The sequence below is a fragment of the Dufourea novaeangliae genome, unplaced genomic scaffold, assembly GCF_001272555.1.
Source record: "Dufourea novaeangliae isolate 0120121106 unplaced genomic scaffold, ASM127255v1 scaffold173, whole genome shotgun sequence".
Lineage (NCBI taxonomy): Eukaryota > Metazoa > Arthropoda > Insecta > Hymenoptera > Halictidae > Dufourea > Dufourea novaeangliae.
The window spans coordinates 726,436-746,583 of NW_015374048.1; the positions used below are offsets into that span (position 1 = coordinate 726,436).

At 42.3% G+C, this 20,148-nt stretch overlaps 1 protein-coding gene across 2 annotated transcripts in view; it reads left to right on the top strand.

The window, feature by feature from the left end:
• LOC107189815 (probable phospholipid-transporting ATPase VD) overlaps positions 1-18,987 on the top strand; it is a 38,383-nt gene extending 19,396 nt beyond the window's left edge. The window contains exons 6-19 of one of the 2 annotated variants that reach the window (XM_015578481.1): positions 13,692-13,967; positions 14,039-14,207; positions 14,371-14,724; positions 14,804-15,099; positions 15,376-15,546; positions 15,630-15,927; positions 16,102-16,534; positions 16,613-17,004; positions 17,475-17,762; positions 17,841-18,092; positions 18,171-18,275; positions 18,363-18,550; positions 18,633-18,797; positions 18,895-18,987. In XM_015578481.1, the coding sequence (XP_015433967.1) occupies positions 13,692-13,967; positions 14,039-14,207; positions 14,371-14,724; positions 14,804-15,099; positions 15,376-15,546; positions 15,630-15,927; positions 16,102-16,534; positions 16,613-17,004; positions 17,475-17,762; positions 17,841-18,092; positions 18,171-18,275; positions 18,363-18,550; positions 18,633-18,797; positions 18,895-18,937 (3,430 nt within the window). In that variant the 3' untranslated portion in view covers positions 18,938-18,987. The other variant, XM_015578482.1, reaches the window with a different exon arrangement.
• Positions 18,988-20,148: the final 1,161 nt, after the last annotated feature.

Consider the following 20,148-nt stretch of genomic DNA (forward strand, 5'->3'; position numbering starts at 1 on the left):
CCGAGGCTTCGTTAACAAGATATTAATGAAAAACACCGACCAATCAGAGCATGAGTCTGTCGGCTGAGTTCCCGCGGTAACATTGGCTACCAATCGCAGCGCACAGTCAACGTTACCGCGGGAACTCGACTGGCAGACTCGCGCTCTGATTGGTCGGTGTTTTTCGTTAATATCTCGTTAACGAAGCCTCGGATAACATTCTTGCTAAGGAAAAACTTCTTTCAAATTACCTCAAGAGTCTCCCATTTCCGGGTTCTCCAACATTTTTATTACACCCTGTATTGTGCGGCGTTTAATCGCTGCGACTCCGGGGTCGATCGTCGAATACACGAACACAGTAGATTTTATTTGGTACCCGAGCGCTGAAAATACACGTGCTCCTTCTGCAATGCGCGTCGACGGAGGAACGGTAGAAGATAGGGACAATGGGAGGGGCCGAGAGAGAGAAAAGCGAGCGTCCGTTGTATCGGTTAGCGACGATTGGATTGAGCGTTATTTATAATGCAACTCAATTCCGCGGGATTGACCGCGATCGATTCGCGCCGATTCCAGCACGCAGGGGAGGACGGCCGTTTGAAAAATAATACTCGGCCCGACCTTGCCCTTCGCTGTACACGCCATCATCCTTTCAATTTACCCGATGGAAGTATGACTCCTATTCCTTCCCGCTGGTGAAATAACAAGTTTGCGGAACAAATCGATCCTGATTTATTAACGACTCTGTTTCGCCTGGTGTGCACAACTGATAGAGGCGTTCGATCGGGACGCGCCTTTTTCTCCTGCATCGTTCACCTCGATAACTACGCCTTCGTCGCTGAGATCTTCTTTCTTCACCTAGAACAGTAAACCTCGAACTTTGGCCGTGTCAGGTACAGTACTGGACAAAAAAGTTACCATTTTTCTGATTCTTTGTATTTCTATTATTTCTTAACATCAACTCAATCCTCTGCGACCCCCTTGGGTTTTTTATTGGATCATGTAGTAGAGATCCTTACAACTGTCCCTGAGTTTTTGCAAACTTTTTGTAAGCTTATAAGATAAAAAAATAAATCTGGATATAAAGACCCGGAGGGTGACGGGAGCAGTAAAAATAACGGGAGTCTCAGAGGGTTGAAACTTTAATATACAGGGTTTTGTCGTATCATATCTCGAAATTGCCTTGCGCAAAATACATACATAGGTAGTGTTTTGAAAATGCCTCAATATCAGCTACAGGAATCTCTAATGAAAAATGCAGGCTCCCGCTTAAAAATTTTAATCGACCTTCACACGACGTTTCAAGCTCATCGCGAGGTCAAGTAGATAAGAGTATAATATGTCCCCCTCGATATCATACAATTTTTGTCCGAAACATTTTTTTCGTATTGTTAATATTTCTCGAGATATTTACACGTTTCCAGATAAATTACACACCCTGTATATTAAACATGTAATGAAGTTGTAAGTTGATGTTAAAAGATAATAAAAATGAAACAAATCAAAAGTGACAATTTTTTTGCCCGCAACTGTATTACCTTCTGAATAAATAATCCGCCTCTTTGTCGATTCATTCGACGCGATAATGCTCGACAAACACGATAAAAGATAGGACGAACTGCTAATTCCTCGTTTACGATACTTCGTTTCTGTTCACCGCATGGGTGTTCTTTATTTTTTTTTTTTTTTACCGTTTTCCCACGATCCTGCCTCCCCGTGAAACGGATCGACGCTGTGTGCAGACCAATCGCGTGCATTTATGCATGCCGGCCGTCGTTCCGAGACATCGGCGACGCGTGACAATGTAATAATGATAGTTTTACGACTTTATTACTCACACGATCGTGGAAGTGTAAAGTTCATGAATATACAGAGTACCCGTGACACGCGGGATCACGTCGCGATGACGATCAGCGGACATGAAACTAATGACAGAATTTGTTTAACGAATAACGACACGGTTTTATTGCACTTCACGAGAGAAACATACGAATGTTATATTCATGAGATAGACTGCGGCCGAGCATCATCGTGTGGAACAGTGTCACGGGTAATTTTTCCACGATACGGTCTCGCGATGCCCTCAGCTCCTTTAGACTTCCTGCGTCTCTCCTCCTCTTTTTGCTGTTCTTTCCTTTTGTTTGCTCGTCTATATTGAATAACAGACTCCTAGCTGATATACTGCCTGGATCGATGGCCCAGTGAAACTGACGAATGAAATGAATGGAAGTAACTCGTGAAACAGTTGTAGAACGCGCCTTTCAAGTAGATTAACCCGTGCACGTCAGACATATTTCACCTGTCGCAATTCTATTCTTTTAGTATTCCTGTTTTCAAATATTTTGTATTATTTAGTAAACGTTTAATACTCATATTATTGTATGTTATACAATTCAATCATTAATCCTTATCACATAATAAACAAATATACAAGTTCAAGATAATAAATTTTTTTACCTGTCCGGAAATAGCAAAAATGAATTCGGGTCGGATCCAACCCCACTTGACCAAGTACGACCTCAATTCCAACTTATCATTTAAGGGTTACTAACTCAGAAACGAAGCCTCGAACGCAATTCTTGATTTTCGTCCCAGTCTGGGATGTAAAATCCACCAGTTGAAAGTGTCTCCAGTTTTTATAGAAATAAAATTAAGGGTAAAATACGAGGTCCGTTTGCACGGAAACTCGGTTCTCGCCTCTCTCCATATGTCACGCTCGAATTTGTCCGTACGTACAAGTGTCAGGTGGCTCTAACCTGCCTGCCCCGGGGATGCATAATTGCTCTCGACGGCGATACGATCATGCGGTATAATTTTAAAAGTTACTGAAAAAAGAAGAAGAGGAAACGACGCGCGGTGATTTCACACGGGATCAAGTGAATATCGCGAGGAACGCGGGCGCGCGTGTACAAAGTAGGTCTGCCCGCCGATGGGATTCCTAGAATCGTTTGATCGCGGCGTGCACGATAGAGTTTCATTGCCAGGCAGGCTTGGTTACGTGGTATCGTGCATTGCGGATGGAGGCTCGATCGAGGAAACAAACGAGCGTTCACGGTTGTCCGCGGCTTGACGTCGGCTGATCGCCGAGATATCATCATTCACGATCCATCGATTCCCCCTGCGATGCGCCAATCCATTTGTTCGCCAATCCATCGATCCTGTTGGTAGAGTTGGAACCTTCAACGTCGTTCCCATTCTCTGATTGCTCGAAGGACTTTTTTTTTTTGCTACATCGACGATTGCCAGCTGGAAGGGTACGGAGAGGAGAAAAAAAAAATAATAAAAGAGACGAAGGAACGTCCAAGTTTAATCCCGTTCGCTTCGAGAGACGATTCACCGCCGCCGCCGAGGAGGAAGCTAACGGGGCTGTGTGACGGGAGTAGCGTTTTCGAGGAGGGCAGAGGAAAGGAGGTCGAGGGAAAATTGCGAGCCGCGTAGGCAGCCAGGCGGCAGCGAGACCGCGAACCCTTCCCCGGGGAAGCCGGTTGTCCTCCTCCTTCGGAGAAGAAAAAGGTACGCCGCCGCGGCGCCCCGTTATTTCGATCGCGGTGCACCGCTCGAAACAGCGAAATAGTACCCTACGCGCGATTAACGAGCGTCCTGAGCTCGAATTCACTCGGGCCCAGAGTTGCGATGAGTGTTTGAATCTCAATTTCGAATTGCTTCGAATATACGTATTACACGTGGCGGAAAGTTCGAATCACTTGGGATCTGATTCGATACTTATAAATCTCCTGAACCTCCTCAATCATGAGTCATGAATCCTGAGTCTTGAAAGTCTTGAGTTTTGATTCTTGAGTGTTGAAAGTCTTAAATCATGAGTCTTGAAAGTCTTGAATATTGAGTCTTGAATCTTGAGTCTGTAAAGATTTAATAGAGCCTGAACGTCTTGGATGCCTTGTATGTTTTGATAGTTTTCAATGTCTTAAAAATTTGTATAGGTCTTTGAACTTTGACGAGTATTCAGTATCTTATAAAAATGATTCGGAGCCCATCACTAGCGTAGAGAGGCGCCAGAGATATGTATAGCGTCATCGGTACTACATATCTGTCGAACGATCCTGCTGGGCGTTTGATGTTTCGTCTGACGCCGAGGAAGTTTCGTTTCGATAATCCGTTTCGATAACGTTCTTGAAGCGTGTATTTAGCCATGATAATTGTCAAAGTACACTAAACACAAATGACATCTAGTGACAGTTATAACATTGTAAACATGGTTGCCATTTCATTTCAAAATCATATCATTCTTATTGGAAAATCCTTTATAAGAAATAGAACACGATTCAGAAGAATCACTAAACGGTTCGTCGTTGCGTCTGATTCGTTTTCCCAGGTGAGTAGGAGGCAGTCGCCGCAACGGAGCCCAGAAACATCCGTCGCGATCGAGTCGATCAACGAGTGGTATCCACGACCGTTAATCGGGTTTCGTTAACGTTACAGTGGAGGCGTGCGTCGCGTGGATCACATCGCTGCAAAGGTTGCTCCGTGAATGGAGCGACAGGCGATCCTCTTTCTTCCGCAGCGGCGCGTTTCTCGCGACCTTTACCTACTTCGTTGGTTCGCGCGCGGTTGCACGCGTGCACGCACGCACGGGCTGACCTTGTTTAGCCTCCCCGCTTAATTTCGTTCATCGACGGGATCCACGGTTCGCCAATATCGCCCTGCCGAGGCGGCGACAATGTCAAGAACGGGCAGACCTTCGCCACGAATTCCAGCTCTCGATTAATGTGCTTTGACTGTTGGTCGAGGCTACGCTCGGCTCGCAAGTCCGTGCGACGATTCTACACGCTCTCGCGGTGCCTCGTTGCGCAGCTCGTAGAGTTCACAGCGCGCAAACAATTTCATTCGCCCTTTTTTGCCTTTTCATTCGTATCAGGCTGAATACGATCGTTAGATGCATTAGATAAATGTAGCAAAATGCATTAGGTTGATGCATATGCAATGTCATTTTCAGATATGAAGTTGCAACCACATGTACAGGGTGGCTCAGAAGAAGCGTTAGCAATTTGGTTTGGAATCATTTTTAAGAGAAACAATATAAATATACACTAAATCCTCGATGAGTGTTCCATGGCACTCAACATTTAATATTTCATAAATTAGTGATCGTATGTGGCTGAAACAAATATCATTGGCTTCAGAATTTTCACACTGATTGTATTACTTGACATTTGAATTTCCATTACATGACAGACATCGGTGGCCGACGCAGTAATGTATGTTTTCGACAAATTTTTAATCAGCGATACTTAATACAAGTTCTCGGTGTATATTTCCAATATTCGATAAATTCTTGGCTGAAAATCGTAATCATATATCCTTTCGTGACTTTCATAACTGAATGAGATTAAAATCTTCTCTTATCTGCAACACTGAACCTGTCAAAGCTGTAAACACATTGTCAATCGGTAACGTGAAATCTCATTTTCAGACGTGTGCCTTATTTACCTATTATTTCCTAGATAGCAGTATCTTTTTGTACATTCGAATATTATGAGCTTGGTCATATACGATATATTTCCGTTTGGTGAACAAACTGTTACCTACATGAAATTTTCGCGAATCCTCACCGATCAGCCAACGATTTAAGTGAGAGGCTTCACAAGAGACCGGAAAAGGATGTCTTAAAGACTCCACGGACCGTTAATTCTAAAAGTTTGAGGATACATTCACTCGTAAAACGGTTGCCTCAATCCGGATTGACATTCGTTTCTTCGCCACATTGTCGCAACGGCGATAAGCTATGCCATACATCGGTCTTTTGTTTATTCTTTCTTAAGGAATACCTATTCCCGTTGTGCCAGAACCACACGAATGTCGTATACACGCGAGGAGGATATTGTACGGATCGCGTTTTGTTAGTCCGTAGCGCGCTGGGAAGCGGAATAAAGCGGTAGAGGAAGGCAACGGCAATAAAACCGGTTGCCGTGTCCCTCGAGCAGCCGTTTTCCTCGTTTCTTTCCTGGATACAACGACGAACGAGAGAGAGCCGGTAGGTACTGCCCGCGACAATGAATGCCTCATCGACGACGTTCCTCGTTTCTGCGCTCGAGTCTGTCCATTATTCGAACCGAGGCGACAGGGAAAACGGTCCCGCTGTTCGAATAACAAAACGGTCGGCAGTTTTGACAATGAATTCGGGTGAAATTGATTCACCGTGTATCTTTTGTCGTTCTGGTAATTTGTTCCACAACACGTTCCATTGAATTTGAACCGGTGTTCGGTACCCACGTACGCGACATCGGCCGAGGATAAGTTTGTATTCGTAGACTGCGTTTACAAAAACCAGGGTGGAAGAATAACATACGGTACTGGACAATTGTTTTCGGACAAAAACCGTTTCCTGTATTATTTGAATTAAGGATACTACCGACGTTACATTAAATAACCAACGCCTGGCTTGTGTAATTGTTGCTTTTTAGGTCGACCACACTCGATATAGTTTCTAAATATTCTTCTCGAACAAATTGTTTATTTTGATGAATATACCTTCTATTTGGGGATGTTCGCACATCGAGAAACTATGGATTATGACGCTCCTTTTGAATCGTCTATGATATTTTGTTTAAAAATTTTTGCTGAACTTTTACCTCGTACCATCCAGGGATGGATAAAATAAAGATGTAATATAATGTTCTTGTGAAGTTCTTGTTCCATATTACAACTTATGGTTGCGTATGAAACGTCCGAATACTTTTGTCTAATGTTTATGAAAGCTTGCGTCGGAATAATAGTAAACACTCCGGTGGGCAGAACTTCAGTAACATCACTATAACAACAAATACGACGAAAAATGTTTTTGTCTGAATTTATTTCTCTGTTATTGTACTTTTTGTGCTCGTTATGTTAACTCGTTAGCCACAGCGGAATTGACCGAAAAGTACCGCAGCTCGACCCATAAGCAATATAATTGTTATTATTACTAATCACGGGTCGCTGCGATGACAACGATAGAATTATTGTTCGTCTCATTCACGCAGTACACAATTGAACGTGATTACCGTTGTTGGTGGCTATCCAACGTTTTTGAATACCATATGAGGCATAGACGAAAGCCACTATAGTAGCGATTCATCCTAAATAATCGCGTAGCGGGAAACCACTATCGTAGCGTGTGATAGCTAGAGATAAAAATAAAGCAGAATTACTAATCCTTGCCAAACACAAATCACTGTTTTACACCGTTATATACAATGGCTGCCAGAAGTTTCCAGGCAAACTGTAACTCCAACATATCTTTTTAAAAATACATGGTACGAATAAACTCTCGATATACCCATATTGAGGATAAATTGCTTCTCCAGATTTGATGATATTAAAAAATAGTCTGTTATTCTGTTTCTAACACATACAGACTTGACAGAAGTATGGTAAAGATATGGTAACATTATAGTTTGGCTAGAAATTTTTGCCAGCCACTGTACATATGTCATGAATGCGTAACTTCAACTGTATATTTTGAATGCAAAATTCCACATCCGCCTTTGGTCTTGTAGGATCACGCGCGAATGAACGTGGTCATTTGCGATTTAGCAGTAGGTCTACAAAGTTAAAACGCCAAATATTATTAAATAGAATTATCTGTTACGAATGTAGCTCAGGGTCTGTAATGAATCATTCACGTGAAAGGGCAACAGAGAGCATACATATCAATCTGTCAATATATCGAAATCGAGCCATCATTTAGTCAGCATTTCGCAATCAACTTAAGAAGCGTTTCGTACTCCTCGATTACCAAGTTTCCGGGTCGACTGTATCTTTGTCGATCTCCGATAAAGGCGTGCCAGTACACGCGACGGGGAATTTGATAAGATCGAGCCTGGTTTGCCAAATAGCCAGGGTGTTCGTGCCCTTGCCTCGCACGAGACTGCCAAACCAAACTCACGTATTCCTCTGCGATCGCTTCGAAAAATTAGAGACACGAAGGGTCGATCGCGAAAAAAAACTGAAGGGGGTTAAAAACTGTTGGCAAAAGGATGCGGAGGAATCGCCGCAGAAAAAAGTTGGTTTTTTTTTCTCGCGTGTCGGCGATCGTGGTGGTCTGTCCCTAGCGTTAAACGGCCGCTGACGTCACCGATTACATCAGTTAAAGCGTGGAATCGGTATCGTGTCACACTTGCCCGCATCTCTCACCCACGTTGCCCTCGCGTTACGCCCGTACGAATCGGCTCTGGAATAAATTAGCCAATCAAACGGAGAGCCTCAAGGCGATTCTTCGGCTTCGAGATTCTTCCTATCGAAGTAAACCATCGATAGTGTCGAATAGGAAATTGTTACCGTTATGATGTTTTCAGATGTATATTTCAGGGACTTCTACCGAAACGTAAAATACCGGTATTATCGGTATTAGTCGGCGACTCTGATCGGAGCCATTCGTCAACGTTTGGCTCTTGCCGGTGACTCTGATCGAAGCCACAGCTTACATTGCCCTTCTACTCAATCAGTATTAAACTGGCACTCAAGGCGATTGCATGCTTATTGTGTAGGCATATTAGTAAAAAATAACTCGGTGTGTCTAATTACACAGCTATTTCGAGAAGTCGTGTAATTAGCCCTATTCATGCTGACAGCGAACGCGTCAAACTGCCACTAAGATTGAATTGGATAAGAAAACGTGGAATTGACACAGAATTCCCAGAGGCTCTTGATATCCCACACTAATCTCGATTCTTTTGTTTCTATTTTACTTCTCCTGAAAAAGTACGTACATAATGATGCAACTACAGCAGACGCAAAGATTCTCTTCGATTAAATTCGATCTTCAAATGTACACCGTTGCAGAGTCCGTTGTGTTTTCCTGGCGAAAGTCATTCAGGAAAAGTGTCCTTCCCTCGCTACAACTCCAGCATCTGCAAGACATTCACGAACGTTGGCGAGGCTGTCGAAGAATACCGTGTCTGAACAATGTCACGTCTCCCCGTTGTCTTCCGGTGCTCGAGCACCCTCGCTTTTATGAGACCTGGCGTCAAGATGTTGCTATTGCTATCCAGTATTCCACTCGATTCTCGTGTTTCCTGGCGTTCCTTACCCTCCTGGGTGACCAGAAAATCACACCGTCTCTTCTGTCAAATATAAACCGTGTCTCTTTGGAGAATCGATGCTAACGTTTCGCCTGCACATCGCAGTTAGCTTAATCAGGAGTCGAATGACAAGTATACTCTGTCACTCCGAAAAAAATTCATTTCGTTCCACGGAACTATTCTCGGATAAGGAAACATTTTTTATAGAGGTATTATAGTATACTGGATTGTATATCACGAATTCCGTCGCACCTTGCATAAGTCAGAGACACTGTCAGAGGTACGACGTCACAGAACACGCACGTGGAGAGCGTCCAATCGATAATAAACGGTTTCCTCGTGGTGCGACTCCTTCGAAACAGATACGTACGTGTTCGTGGGGAATATGGCTAGCCTCGAGGCATATCTGTCCCAATTAATAATAATTGACCGAGGCTCTGTCGCGATGCGCGTCGGTTTGCTCGCTCGCCGGCCGAGCGTTTGTTTCTCCGTGTCACCATTCTAGTGTTTAGGGAACAGAAACGATTAACGCTTCTCTTTATACGACGGGATTCGGTTAGATAACGCGATCGAATGCGATGCATGGAATCCTTTGAAATATTCGCGAGGAATCGCGAGACTTTGGTTGTTTCTCAACGTTCGTCCGACTATTGTCCCTTCGAAATTAGGATCGGTAGACAGAAACCGATCATGTCAGACTTTGTCGACTTGAATTCACTGTATCTTTGTGGAATCACATGCTTGTGTTAATTGTTACAGGAATAATATATTATTTGACTATGTATTCATTTATGATTAGACTACAGATTTTTATGTAAAATGACGTTTTATGAAGTACATAATTCGTAGAGACAAAAGCAGAAGTAGACGTTTCTTCCTTTCGTTAAGTATATCATTAGTAGACTGCGGATTTTTATGCAAAATGACATTTTCTAAAGTAATTTTTGACGAAACCAGCAAAGGTAGGAATTTATTTCTTTTCTTAAATATCTTATTGGGTTGAAAATAAAGTACCTTCGTGATCCTTGACGGTGCATTATCCTTGCGAAATCACAAGGATATTGTATCACCCGTGTGCACCAAACTTCAGGATGTGAAGAACTAGACGCACTGGAAGATGCCATTAGGCCCTATTTAAGCCTCAAATTAGGCCCTTTCCCACGAGTCTGTTGTGCACCGGAACAATGACGGTTTCACGACTACGACACAAGGGATTCGTTTACGATCATATCGTCAACATCGGTGGATTTTTTACGAACTATATTTCTCACATATCCTCTTACGAACTGCTCCTGTATTCTGATAAACATCGTATCTAGGAAAAGAAAAGAAAAGAACGGTTTTAAATTTGTGCAAAGTAACAACGAAATAAGAAGAATTTTCCCTGAATCAGTTACAAAATCGACGCAGTGAGAATCGAAAGTAGCGCACCGTGGGTTCATGTATATTGCCGGCAAAATTATGGAAATGTTCTACTGTGGTCAAACTGACGGTGTTACATTATCTAACCGCGTGTTATCTATAACGAAGCCGCGTTGCATAAAAGAATTCCTAAGGCTACCTCGACTGCTGTCGTCACCGCGACCGATTTATCAGTAATTTGTTATCTTGGAAAATTCAAACGGTGTGCCTCCCACGGGCTTCTCTTTACGGGCAGGAAAGGCGATCGTTGAAAGAGGACTTTGCCGCGAATGGTACGCTGTTCGCGTCGAACAATTCCTTCTCTGAAACGGTAATTAACAGTCGCCGGCTGTGACCGCGACCAATCGGGAGAGGCTTGAAACGGAACAAAAAAAAAGAAAACGGAACGTTCGTAGGGTACTCCATTGTAAACCGTTAACTGTTTATCCTTGAACGTGCAATAATAATACTAACAGGTATACTCCTCCGACTGGGCAGTAGGAGGCAGACAGGCGTGTTTACGCGACCTCGGGAATCAGGATAATGCTAATTCGAACGGTTCGATTTCATGTGATTCCCCTCGGCTACGGAACACCGTCGGATAACGGGTTGGAAACGTGACCGAATCGATTTCAGCTCGACGAAAGAGACGTCGAGAATTGTCGTGGTATTGCCTGTATATGTATAACTATTCCGTTCCGTGAATCGTCTCCGTTTCGAAACGAAGCCTCCTCGACCCTGTACGGGTAACGCTGACGACTAAACTGGTGGCGTCTCAAGGACGACGGTCTGATATTGAAAAAAATTACTTTTCCGTGGGGCTCCGAATGTGCACGTCAATTTTGAGGTCAACTACACTTTTATTTAATCGAACGATATATTTCTTCAAGTGGGTGCTTGATGCAGCGTTCGTTAATAACACTCGAGGAAGGTATAATAAAGGGACACCGAGGTCAAACTGCTCGTCGATCAATGATCCTTATCTCGTAAGAAAAAAAGTGCGTAACGGTGACCTCTTAAATAACACAGTCTGGGTCGGATTTAATCACCTTTCCCCGTTTAGATCGCTTGTTTTGTATCGGTGTCGCGTTCAGGGTGAACAAATTGTCATCCTACTTATATAGAAAGAGGCCTTGAAATAACATCCTCACATTGGATTACACGATCATAGTATATTGTTGTAATTATTGGGACTATTAACCCCTTAACCAGGGAGAAAACATTTCCCACGCTGTTCGCTTTGGAGCGATTTTTAACGATTTCAGGATAAATGGTTGTATTCGTAAATCCCTTCGATAATGTTCTATAGTATTTTTATATACGGAAATAAGGGAAAAGACAAATAGATACTCCCTCTACATCATATTTAGGGGTAAGTAGTGTATTCGAAAATCGCTGCCATAATATTTTAATATCTTTATACATGAAACCAAAGAAACAACTTAAAGAAATACTTCACGTTTGTCGTATTCAAAAACTATGTTTTCACTATGTTCTCTCATTCATTTATCTATTTGCATATTGTTTTGAAATTGGATAATTTACAAGGTGTGGCTGCAACGATGACACAGTCTTGCACGAAGTGATGCATCGTGCAAAAATAAATCGCAACTATCCATTGGAATTCGTATTTGCATTCGGAAATTAGTTGGTACCAAATATCAATGCATTATCGATGACTTCTGTTTGTATTAATATTTTTGCATATTCACGATAGTTTGGAACTATCAAATTTCCATAGTAATTTGATATAACATGATTTGCATAAGATAAAACAACTCTTATATTTAATCATATTTATAATGCACACATTTTAATCAGTTTTAATTCTCGATTTTCTGGTCAATGAAAATTCGACTTTTCTTTTTTAGTCTGAACGCAATAAGATATTTAAGAGGAAAAATAAATTTCTACATTATCGCCTGTCTTTATAAATTACTTTAGAATACGTTATTTTGCATAAAAATCCGCAGTCTAGTAATGAATAATGTGGCTTCGTCTCCGTAGAATTCAGAGTAGTAACAGATTCCTGACTTGGAAGGGCTATTTGTGTCGCAAAATGTACAAGAAATAGCTAGACAATTTATCCTTCTTTGTTGCCCAAGAAACATCCTTTCCAATGATACTCTTGTTAGACGTCGATGAAAACGAGATCCAGGTCGAGACATTTCGAGCCACTTTACCGAGCTTCAATAATGTACCCGTCAAAAGAACAAAATCTAGACAGACGATATTCGATACAATAAGCCTTGGCTCGACCGTCGTGACCTGCGGGAAAACTGATTTGGAAAGCCTTATCGTCGCAGCATGAAAGCAGAGAGAAATATGAAAATTGATTGGGCGATATTTCGATACAGGCGAGTCATATCTCTGTAACAATGACACGAGCTCTACCTTCTATGAATTTTGCTTATTCACGATTAGTAAGACGACAAAATCCTTTTCGTAAATACATCACCGTATCTCTGTGCATTACTTTGCTATTTTGAGACAAACTCGTGATACATCCTGGTGGGGATAACTTTTCATAAAACAATTACCGCACTAAAAATTCCGCCATGTGATTTGCTTTTTGATTATTAAACGTTCTATAAATATTACACAATTCTGAGATATCGATGGATGCACACGTGCCTCCTTCCATGCCGATTGTAATCTTTTATTCGAGGCATACAGAATGGTCTGTTATTGGTGGTATATCTAACCAGGAAGTGATTGTCCGTAAAAGAATAAGTCTAATGTATAGAATGATATTTCTCCATACAAGATACCGTTCTCATGAAAATCGCCTTTGGAGGTTCACCTATTATATGCATAGATACGATCTGACAAGTAGAAACAGTATGTTGTGAACAGACAAGTTAGCTCATTAACCCTTGGAGTACGTTAATCGGGTTCTTTTGGACTCGAGTGTTTAAAAGCCATATCTAACTCATCGATTTGTAAATATAATTTAAGCTACGAATTGTTCATATTTTCTTGTATAAAAAAAAGCAGACATTTTTTTAACGATCGCGATCGAAAGTATGTTTAAAAAGAAGGAGGCATAGGGTTTCAGACGAACCTAGACACCACTGTCTCTACGAATATTAAAAACATCCGTAACGAATATTCAGTCATTATTCTCGGGAATAAAACTTTGTTTGCAAAAGTTTCATTTTTCTGTTACGATTTATCTTTTCTCGGAAGAATTATCTTTCCATAGGGTAGTACTATCAATAATAAACCACCTCGTATATTCCTTTGATAATGAAACGTACTTTTACCGATGATACGCGGCTTGCCTGATTCCAGGGAAGACGACAGGTATGCAAAGGTGGCGTGGAAAGACGTGAAGGTCGGCGACCTGGTTCACCTCTCGAACAACGAACTAGTACCGGCCGACGTGCTGCTCTTGCGGAGCAGCGATCCTCAGGGCTTAGCTTACATCGATACCTGCAACCTCGACGGCGAGACCAATCTGAAGCAACGGCAAGTGGTCAGAGGTTTCATCGATCTACAGGACACCTTCCAGCCGGCGAAATTCCGATCTGTGATCGAGGTCGATCAGCCTAGTACTAGAATATATAGGTAAACATTCGTTGGGACGCAGATGATTTTGAAATATGAAATCTAAGGAAACTGACGAATGCATATTTCAGGTTTCATGGAGCCGTCGTTCATCCGAACGGCGGTAGAGTACCTGTCTCCACGGAGAACCTCTTACTCAGGGAATGTTTGTTAAAAAATACCGATTTCGTGGAAGGCATTGTGATATACGCCGGCCACGAGACGAAAGCGATGCTTAACAACGGTGGACCTAGATATAAGGTAATGATCAATGGCTGACTAGTATCGACATTTATCCCCTGATTTACTCGAAACTTGATTCGCTGTTTATATTTGCAATACAAGCAATTAAATAATACCTTTTTTAAACTTCTGATCTAAATCAGTTTTATCCCAGACCATTAAGAAACACATTTTTTTCCAGCGTTCTAGACTCGAGAAACAGATGAACAGGGACGTTATATGGTGTGTAGTGATACTATTGCTGCTATGCGTGATCGGTGCGATCGGTTGTCGACTGTGGCTGTCCGGTTACTCCGGTCTCTGGTTCGTCCCCTTCATCCCTGTTCTTCAGGAGCCGAGCTACGAGAGCATGCTGACGTTCTGGACGTTCGTTATCATACTTCAAGTGATGATACCGTTGAGCCTGTACGTCACTATAGAGATGGCGAAAGTGGGACAGGTTTATCATATCGGGCACGATGTCGCTCTGTACGATACGGACACGGATCGTTCGGCTGAATGTCGCGCGCTTAATATCACGGAGGAATTGGGTCAGGTGAGCAAAGACTGATCGAAGGCGGCGGCGACGACGGCCGATCTTGATTGAGTAGCAATCCCTTATTTCTTCCCGATAGGTACAGTACATATTCTCCGATAAAACTGGCACCCTAACGGAAAATAAAATGCTGTTCAGACGATGCGCAGTGGGCGGGCAAGATTACTCCCACACCGGGGAGGGTGAGAATTTGTTACCCTCCTCCAGACTGAAGGAGGACCTCATCATAGGTACATTTAGACAACATCTACAAGAATTCCTAGTTGTATTAGCGATATGTAATACTGTTGTGGTCAATTCTCAACCCCATTACGACACCATGAACTCCAGCGGAGTGATCGAAGAGCCGCAGAAAAACGGCGACGAGACTGGAAGGTTTGTAACAGTGCTACCAACTTGAACCGGGTATCCCTTGTGTCCTGGATCAGCCACAACATTTGATCAATGTAGCTTCCTATTTACCGGAAATCGTTAGTTTCTTGGATTTTACAGTAGCATAAAGACGCCAGAATAAAAATAGTACCTGGGTGTAACACGCCCAGATAGTTTTCGATTAATACGTATAGTTTCCGAGTACTCGGGTATCCAATTTATTGAAACAGTGACAGGTCCAATTTGCAGCTACCTTTATGCGTGAAATTCATTTTGCAGGTACACAAGAATGATAGAAACTCGAAGTTTAACCCCTTCGCCGGTTATTCCTCTGTCGACGCTTTCGCATCCAGTGAACAGTCTCGAGGATAACGTATCTTCGATATCTTCTATGGTGGAAATGGAATCTGTTCTGAATAATTCCACGAAGTTGTCGAACAAATTATCAAGGTGATTGCCTGTTTCTTTTTTGTATTAATATCAACGCATTTTGGCTCGAGGTCGAGTTTGTTAATGAAACATCTGATTTCTAGGCCGAGATTCCTGAACGTGACGTCGATACCAAGCCTAGGAATGGGACTGTTGGGAAGAAAACTGTCGCCGAATGGAGCGCAGAAACGACGCAGTCCGTTGAGTTCCGTTATCGACGGTAGCGGGAAAAACGGAGACGAATTGCTACCTGCGGCGGCAATTTACGAAGCGGAAAGTCCCGACGAGCTCGCTTTAGTGAATGCAGCTCGCGCCTACGACGTGAAACTTCTGAAACGCACGGCGCGTAGCGCGATCGTTTGTTTGCCAGACAAGTCCATTCTTACTTTCGAAATTCTTCACGTAAGCTCGTTACGGATAAACGCGCCGGCGCTCGCGAATACTCCTCGCTTTTGCATGAAAACGCTTTCTCCGAACATTATCGAAGAAAGTGAATCGACAGAAAATTGAAAGCCAGGGGTATCCGTAGCAAATTTTGAAACGAGTTTATCCTATTGATCGACATACGTATTCCAGGTGTTGCCGTTTGACTCCAACAGAAAGTGCATGTCCGTGTTAGTGCGGCACCCGTTGACCAATGAAGTGGTGCTGTACAGCAAAGGGGCCGATAGCACAATATTTTCGTCGCTGACTTCTCAGGAAGAGAATTCCATTGTCACGATGAGAGTCCGACAGCATTTACAGTCGTACGCGCGACAGGGCCTTCGTACCCTGGTCATGGCTAAGAAATCCCTGACCGCACAGGAATACGAAACATGGCGGCAAACGCATACCGAGGCTGAACTCGCGATGGAGAACCGCGAGCATCGTCTCAAGGACTCTTACGCGAATCTAGAATCCCATTTGACTCTCCTAGGCGCGACCGGGATCGAGGACAAACTCCAAGCAGGTGTACCCGAAACTATGGCGACCCTGATGGCGGCAGGAATCGTCATTTGGGTTCTAACAGGTATATTTACTTAGTGAAAGGGTATTAATTTAGGGCACAAATCGTGGCACGAAACTAATGAAAATATGAAATTGGCAGGGGACAAGCCAGAAACCGCGGTGAATATTGCATACTCGGCGCGTCTTTTTTCGCCTGCGATGCAGCTACTGTGGTTGCAAGCAAGGTCCAAGTCGGTCGCCGAGGCCTTAATCCACGGGTACCTGGAAACTGCGCGAAGAGAAAGCGCGGTTTACGGCAATGAACGGGGAGGAATGGATAATATTAGAGAGATTGCAATGTTTAATCGCGACGCGGCTGAGAACGAGGCGCACAGAATAGGCAGTCCTTGGCCCAAACAACGAGCGCTCGTTGTCGATGGGAAAACTCTGACCGTTATCTTGGATCCTCGATCAGGATTAACGAGACCGTTTCTCGAATTAACGAAAGTGTGTTCTAGCGTGTTGGCCTGCAGAGCGACGCCTCTTCAGAAGGTAATTGCTTCTTTCATAATTATATACAGGGTGTCTCGCCTAACTCTGTCACCCTTAATTATTCTCTTATTTGTCACGGTACAAAAGAATGGTTCGTGAGAAAGTTAGTGTATTTTAGGGGGAAAATTAGGCTATGAGATTGAAGGTCATCTCAAGGTCATATCTTCTCAAATTTCTTTAATGGTAACGTTTTTTTAAATGGAATGCCCTATTTTTTTGTTTGCCATAACAAAGAGGAGATCAAAACGTATCCACCAATGATCACACTGTGACTTTGAAATGACCCTGGGCTGAAAATTTCGTACGTAACTGGTTGAGCTGGAAGCTTACAGAAGCTTACTAGTCAGCTGTATCACAAGCACTGGGTCCTTCCGGGTTTCCTAGTTTTCTAATTCGCTTTAACGGATCTGGGGGTCCGAATTTCACATATTATATACGCCATAAAATTGAAACATCATTTTGTATTTCAGTCATACATAGTACGTATAGTAAAAGAACAATTGGGAATGAGAACGCTGGCTATCGGCGATGGCGCGAATGATGTTAGTATGATACAAACCGCGGACGTCGGTGTCGGTATCTCCGGACACGAAGGGACGCAAGCCGTTATGGCCGCAGACTTTGCCATTTCACGATTCTCGATGCTTAGCAGGCTTCTTCTTCTGCACGGCCATTGGTGTTACGACCGTTTGTCTAGGATGATCTTGTACTTCTTCTATAAAAACGCGACCTTTGTCTTCCTTGTATTTTGGTTCCAGGTATAGTATATTCAGTGCACAAATCATTCCTCCAATGCAACAGTAACAGTTACGTCATAATTTATTATTCTGTCGTAGATGTACTGCGGCTTTACCGGAACAGTCATGGTGGACCAGATTTACTTAATGTTGTATAATCTCATGTTTACATCAATGCCACCACTAGCGTTGGGCGTATACGACCGAGTAGCCTCGCCCGATGTTTTAATGTCTATGCCCCATTTGTATAAAAGAGGACGACTCGGGCTCGTCTATCAGCCACACTCGTTTTGGCTAACGATGGCTGATGCTTTGTACCAAAGTATCGTTATCTTTTTCGTAAATGAGTGTGTTAGTACAGTCTTGACACAAACAAGGTCTCAAAATTAATACATCGTCGTCTAACGAATGGTTTTTTTTTTCGTTCAGGTATATTATGATTCGACAATTGATATATGGGAATTTGGAACTACTGTAATGACGTGTTGCATCGTTGTTATGCTTGCCCATGTTTCCATAGAAATTCGATCGTGGGTAAGTTGAATGGTTTACAGTTTACAGGGATCTTCGATTTAAAGCAGTAATATCAAACAATATACAATGCCATGATATCACTTTCAGACCATAATCCACGTGTTCGCGATATTGGGATCCTTATCCGTATTCTTTGGATTCTGTTTAATTTATAATATAGTATGCGTCAACTGTATGGGACTGCTTTGTTCATATTGGGTAATGGAAATGGCTATCGTGAGATACACGTACTGGCTTACTGTAATACTTACCTGCGTTCTGGCATTATTACCCAGGTACGATCTTCCCATTCACTGAAGGATAAAGACAGACCAACGTAACAATTCTAGGTACAATAATTGTTTTTTTTTTATTTAGGTTACTGTACAAAACCATAAAATGGACTATATCTCCGGATCTCACACAAACTGCCACGTTTAAGGTACAGTCTAAAACCGGAAGCCATCGACAACGAATCGCTGAAAGAAGCGAGAATAATTTTATCGCTGGTTGGTCGCGCTCGACTCAACATGCTACGATAAGGTATACATTGAATATTTCATTTTACCGAAGAATATAAAGTAGTAGAAGATAATAACTCTTCACGTTACTTTAGTTAGTTCAATTTTTCATATTCCAGAACTGGAAGTAAAAACGATACATTGACGACTATCGTTGCATGACACAATTTGAAATGTCAAACAAGACTGTCAGCACGTTGTAGCAAATCCATCAAGACTGTCAAAGAGTGCTGCTTTGTTGAAGTTCTTATTATATACTGTTCCTAAGGTTCAAAGAAGTATTGCTAAGAAGTTTACGTTAATTTTATTGTGCATTTTCGATTCCCAATCGGAAACTATTTCACCGTATCGAAAGCACGTTGTTCGTTGATATCATCGTTTACCGTCGATCGGTTTCGATTAGTGTTTTTAGTTGAATCGAGTGGCCTTACATTTCCGATTACTGTTCGTTGCATTTGATGGCTGTGACTTTTAGGGACCAAGACTGTTAGTCCAATAGCAATATCGTCGTCCTAATCGACAGTTCTAGTGCAAGCTCCATGCGGGACTAATTCGAACGCGAGTTGCATATCGAATTAATTAGAATATAATTCAGGTCGTAAGTGTCCTCTTAGAAATAAGCAAGAGGAAGTGTGTACGTGTAAAAAGATTATTGTCACGTACCAAGTTTACGTTGTATAAATGGTATACTTACGTTGTATATGCAAGCGGGTGTTCCACACACACTTTTTACGCCCGCAACTGTATTATTATGTAATTTTGAAAACGTACGTGTGTACGCGCATTCTGCCAGCATAGAGGTCCTATTATACATCTGTATATTCAACATTATCGGCGACACGTTGCACGTGTTGACATAGTATTTTGATATACGATTGATAGAAACTGCGTATATGTAGCGATAACAGTAAAAACCGAGTGTTCTTTACATTTATTGTGTTTTATTAATATTAGATTTCCGGAGATTCCTACTATCCCATGACGTATCACAAAAACATTCAATGTCACCCTTATTTTCAATTCGTACATCATCGCTGCCATTGCAATTTCGTTTCATCGCAGCGATTAGAAAACTTTGTTAGCCTGACTAATGCTTGAAACCTTTCAACCTCATCCATAATAATTCTTGTAAGTTGTAAAAGGCTTTTTAGTTCTTTTTAAATTCCAATATTCGTGCAAGCACAAATATATGCTATCAACATTATTGTACTTTCCATAGTGTTACATTATCCTCTTATGAAACTTATCTCTTACAGGTTCGGTTGATAACATGTATGTTACCTGTTTGATCTGTATTAAATATAAGCGTGTGTCACTTACATGATTATGCATGCAGTGTAGACGAACTTTGTATAAATGAAACTCACTTAATG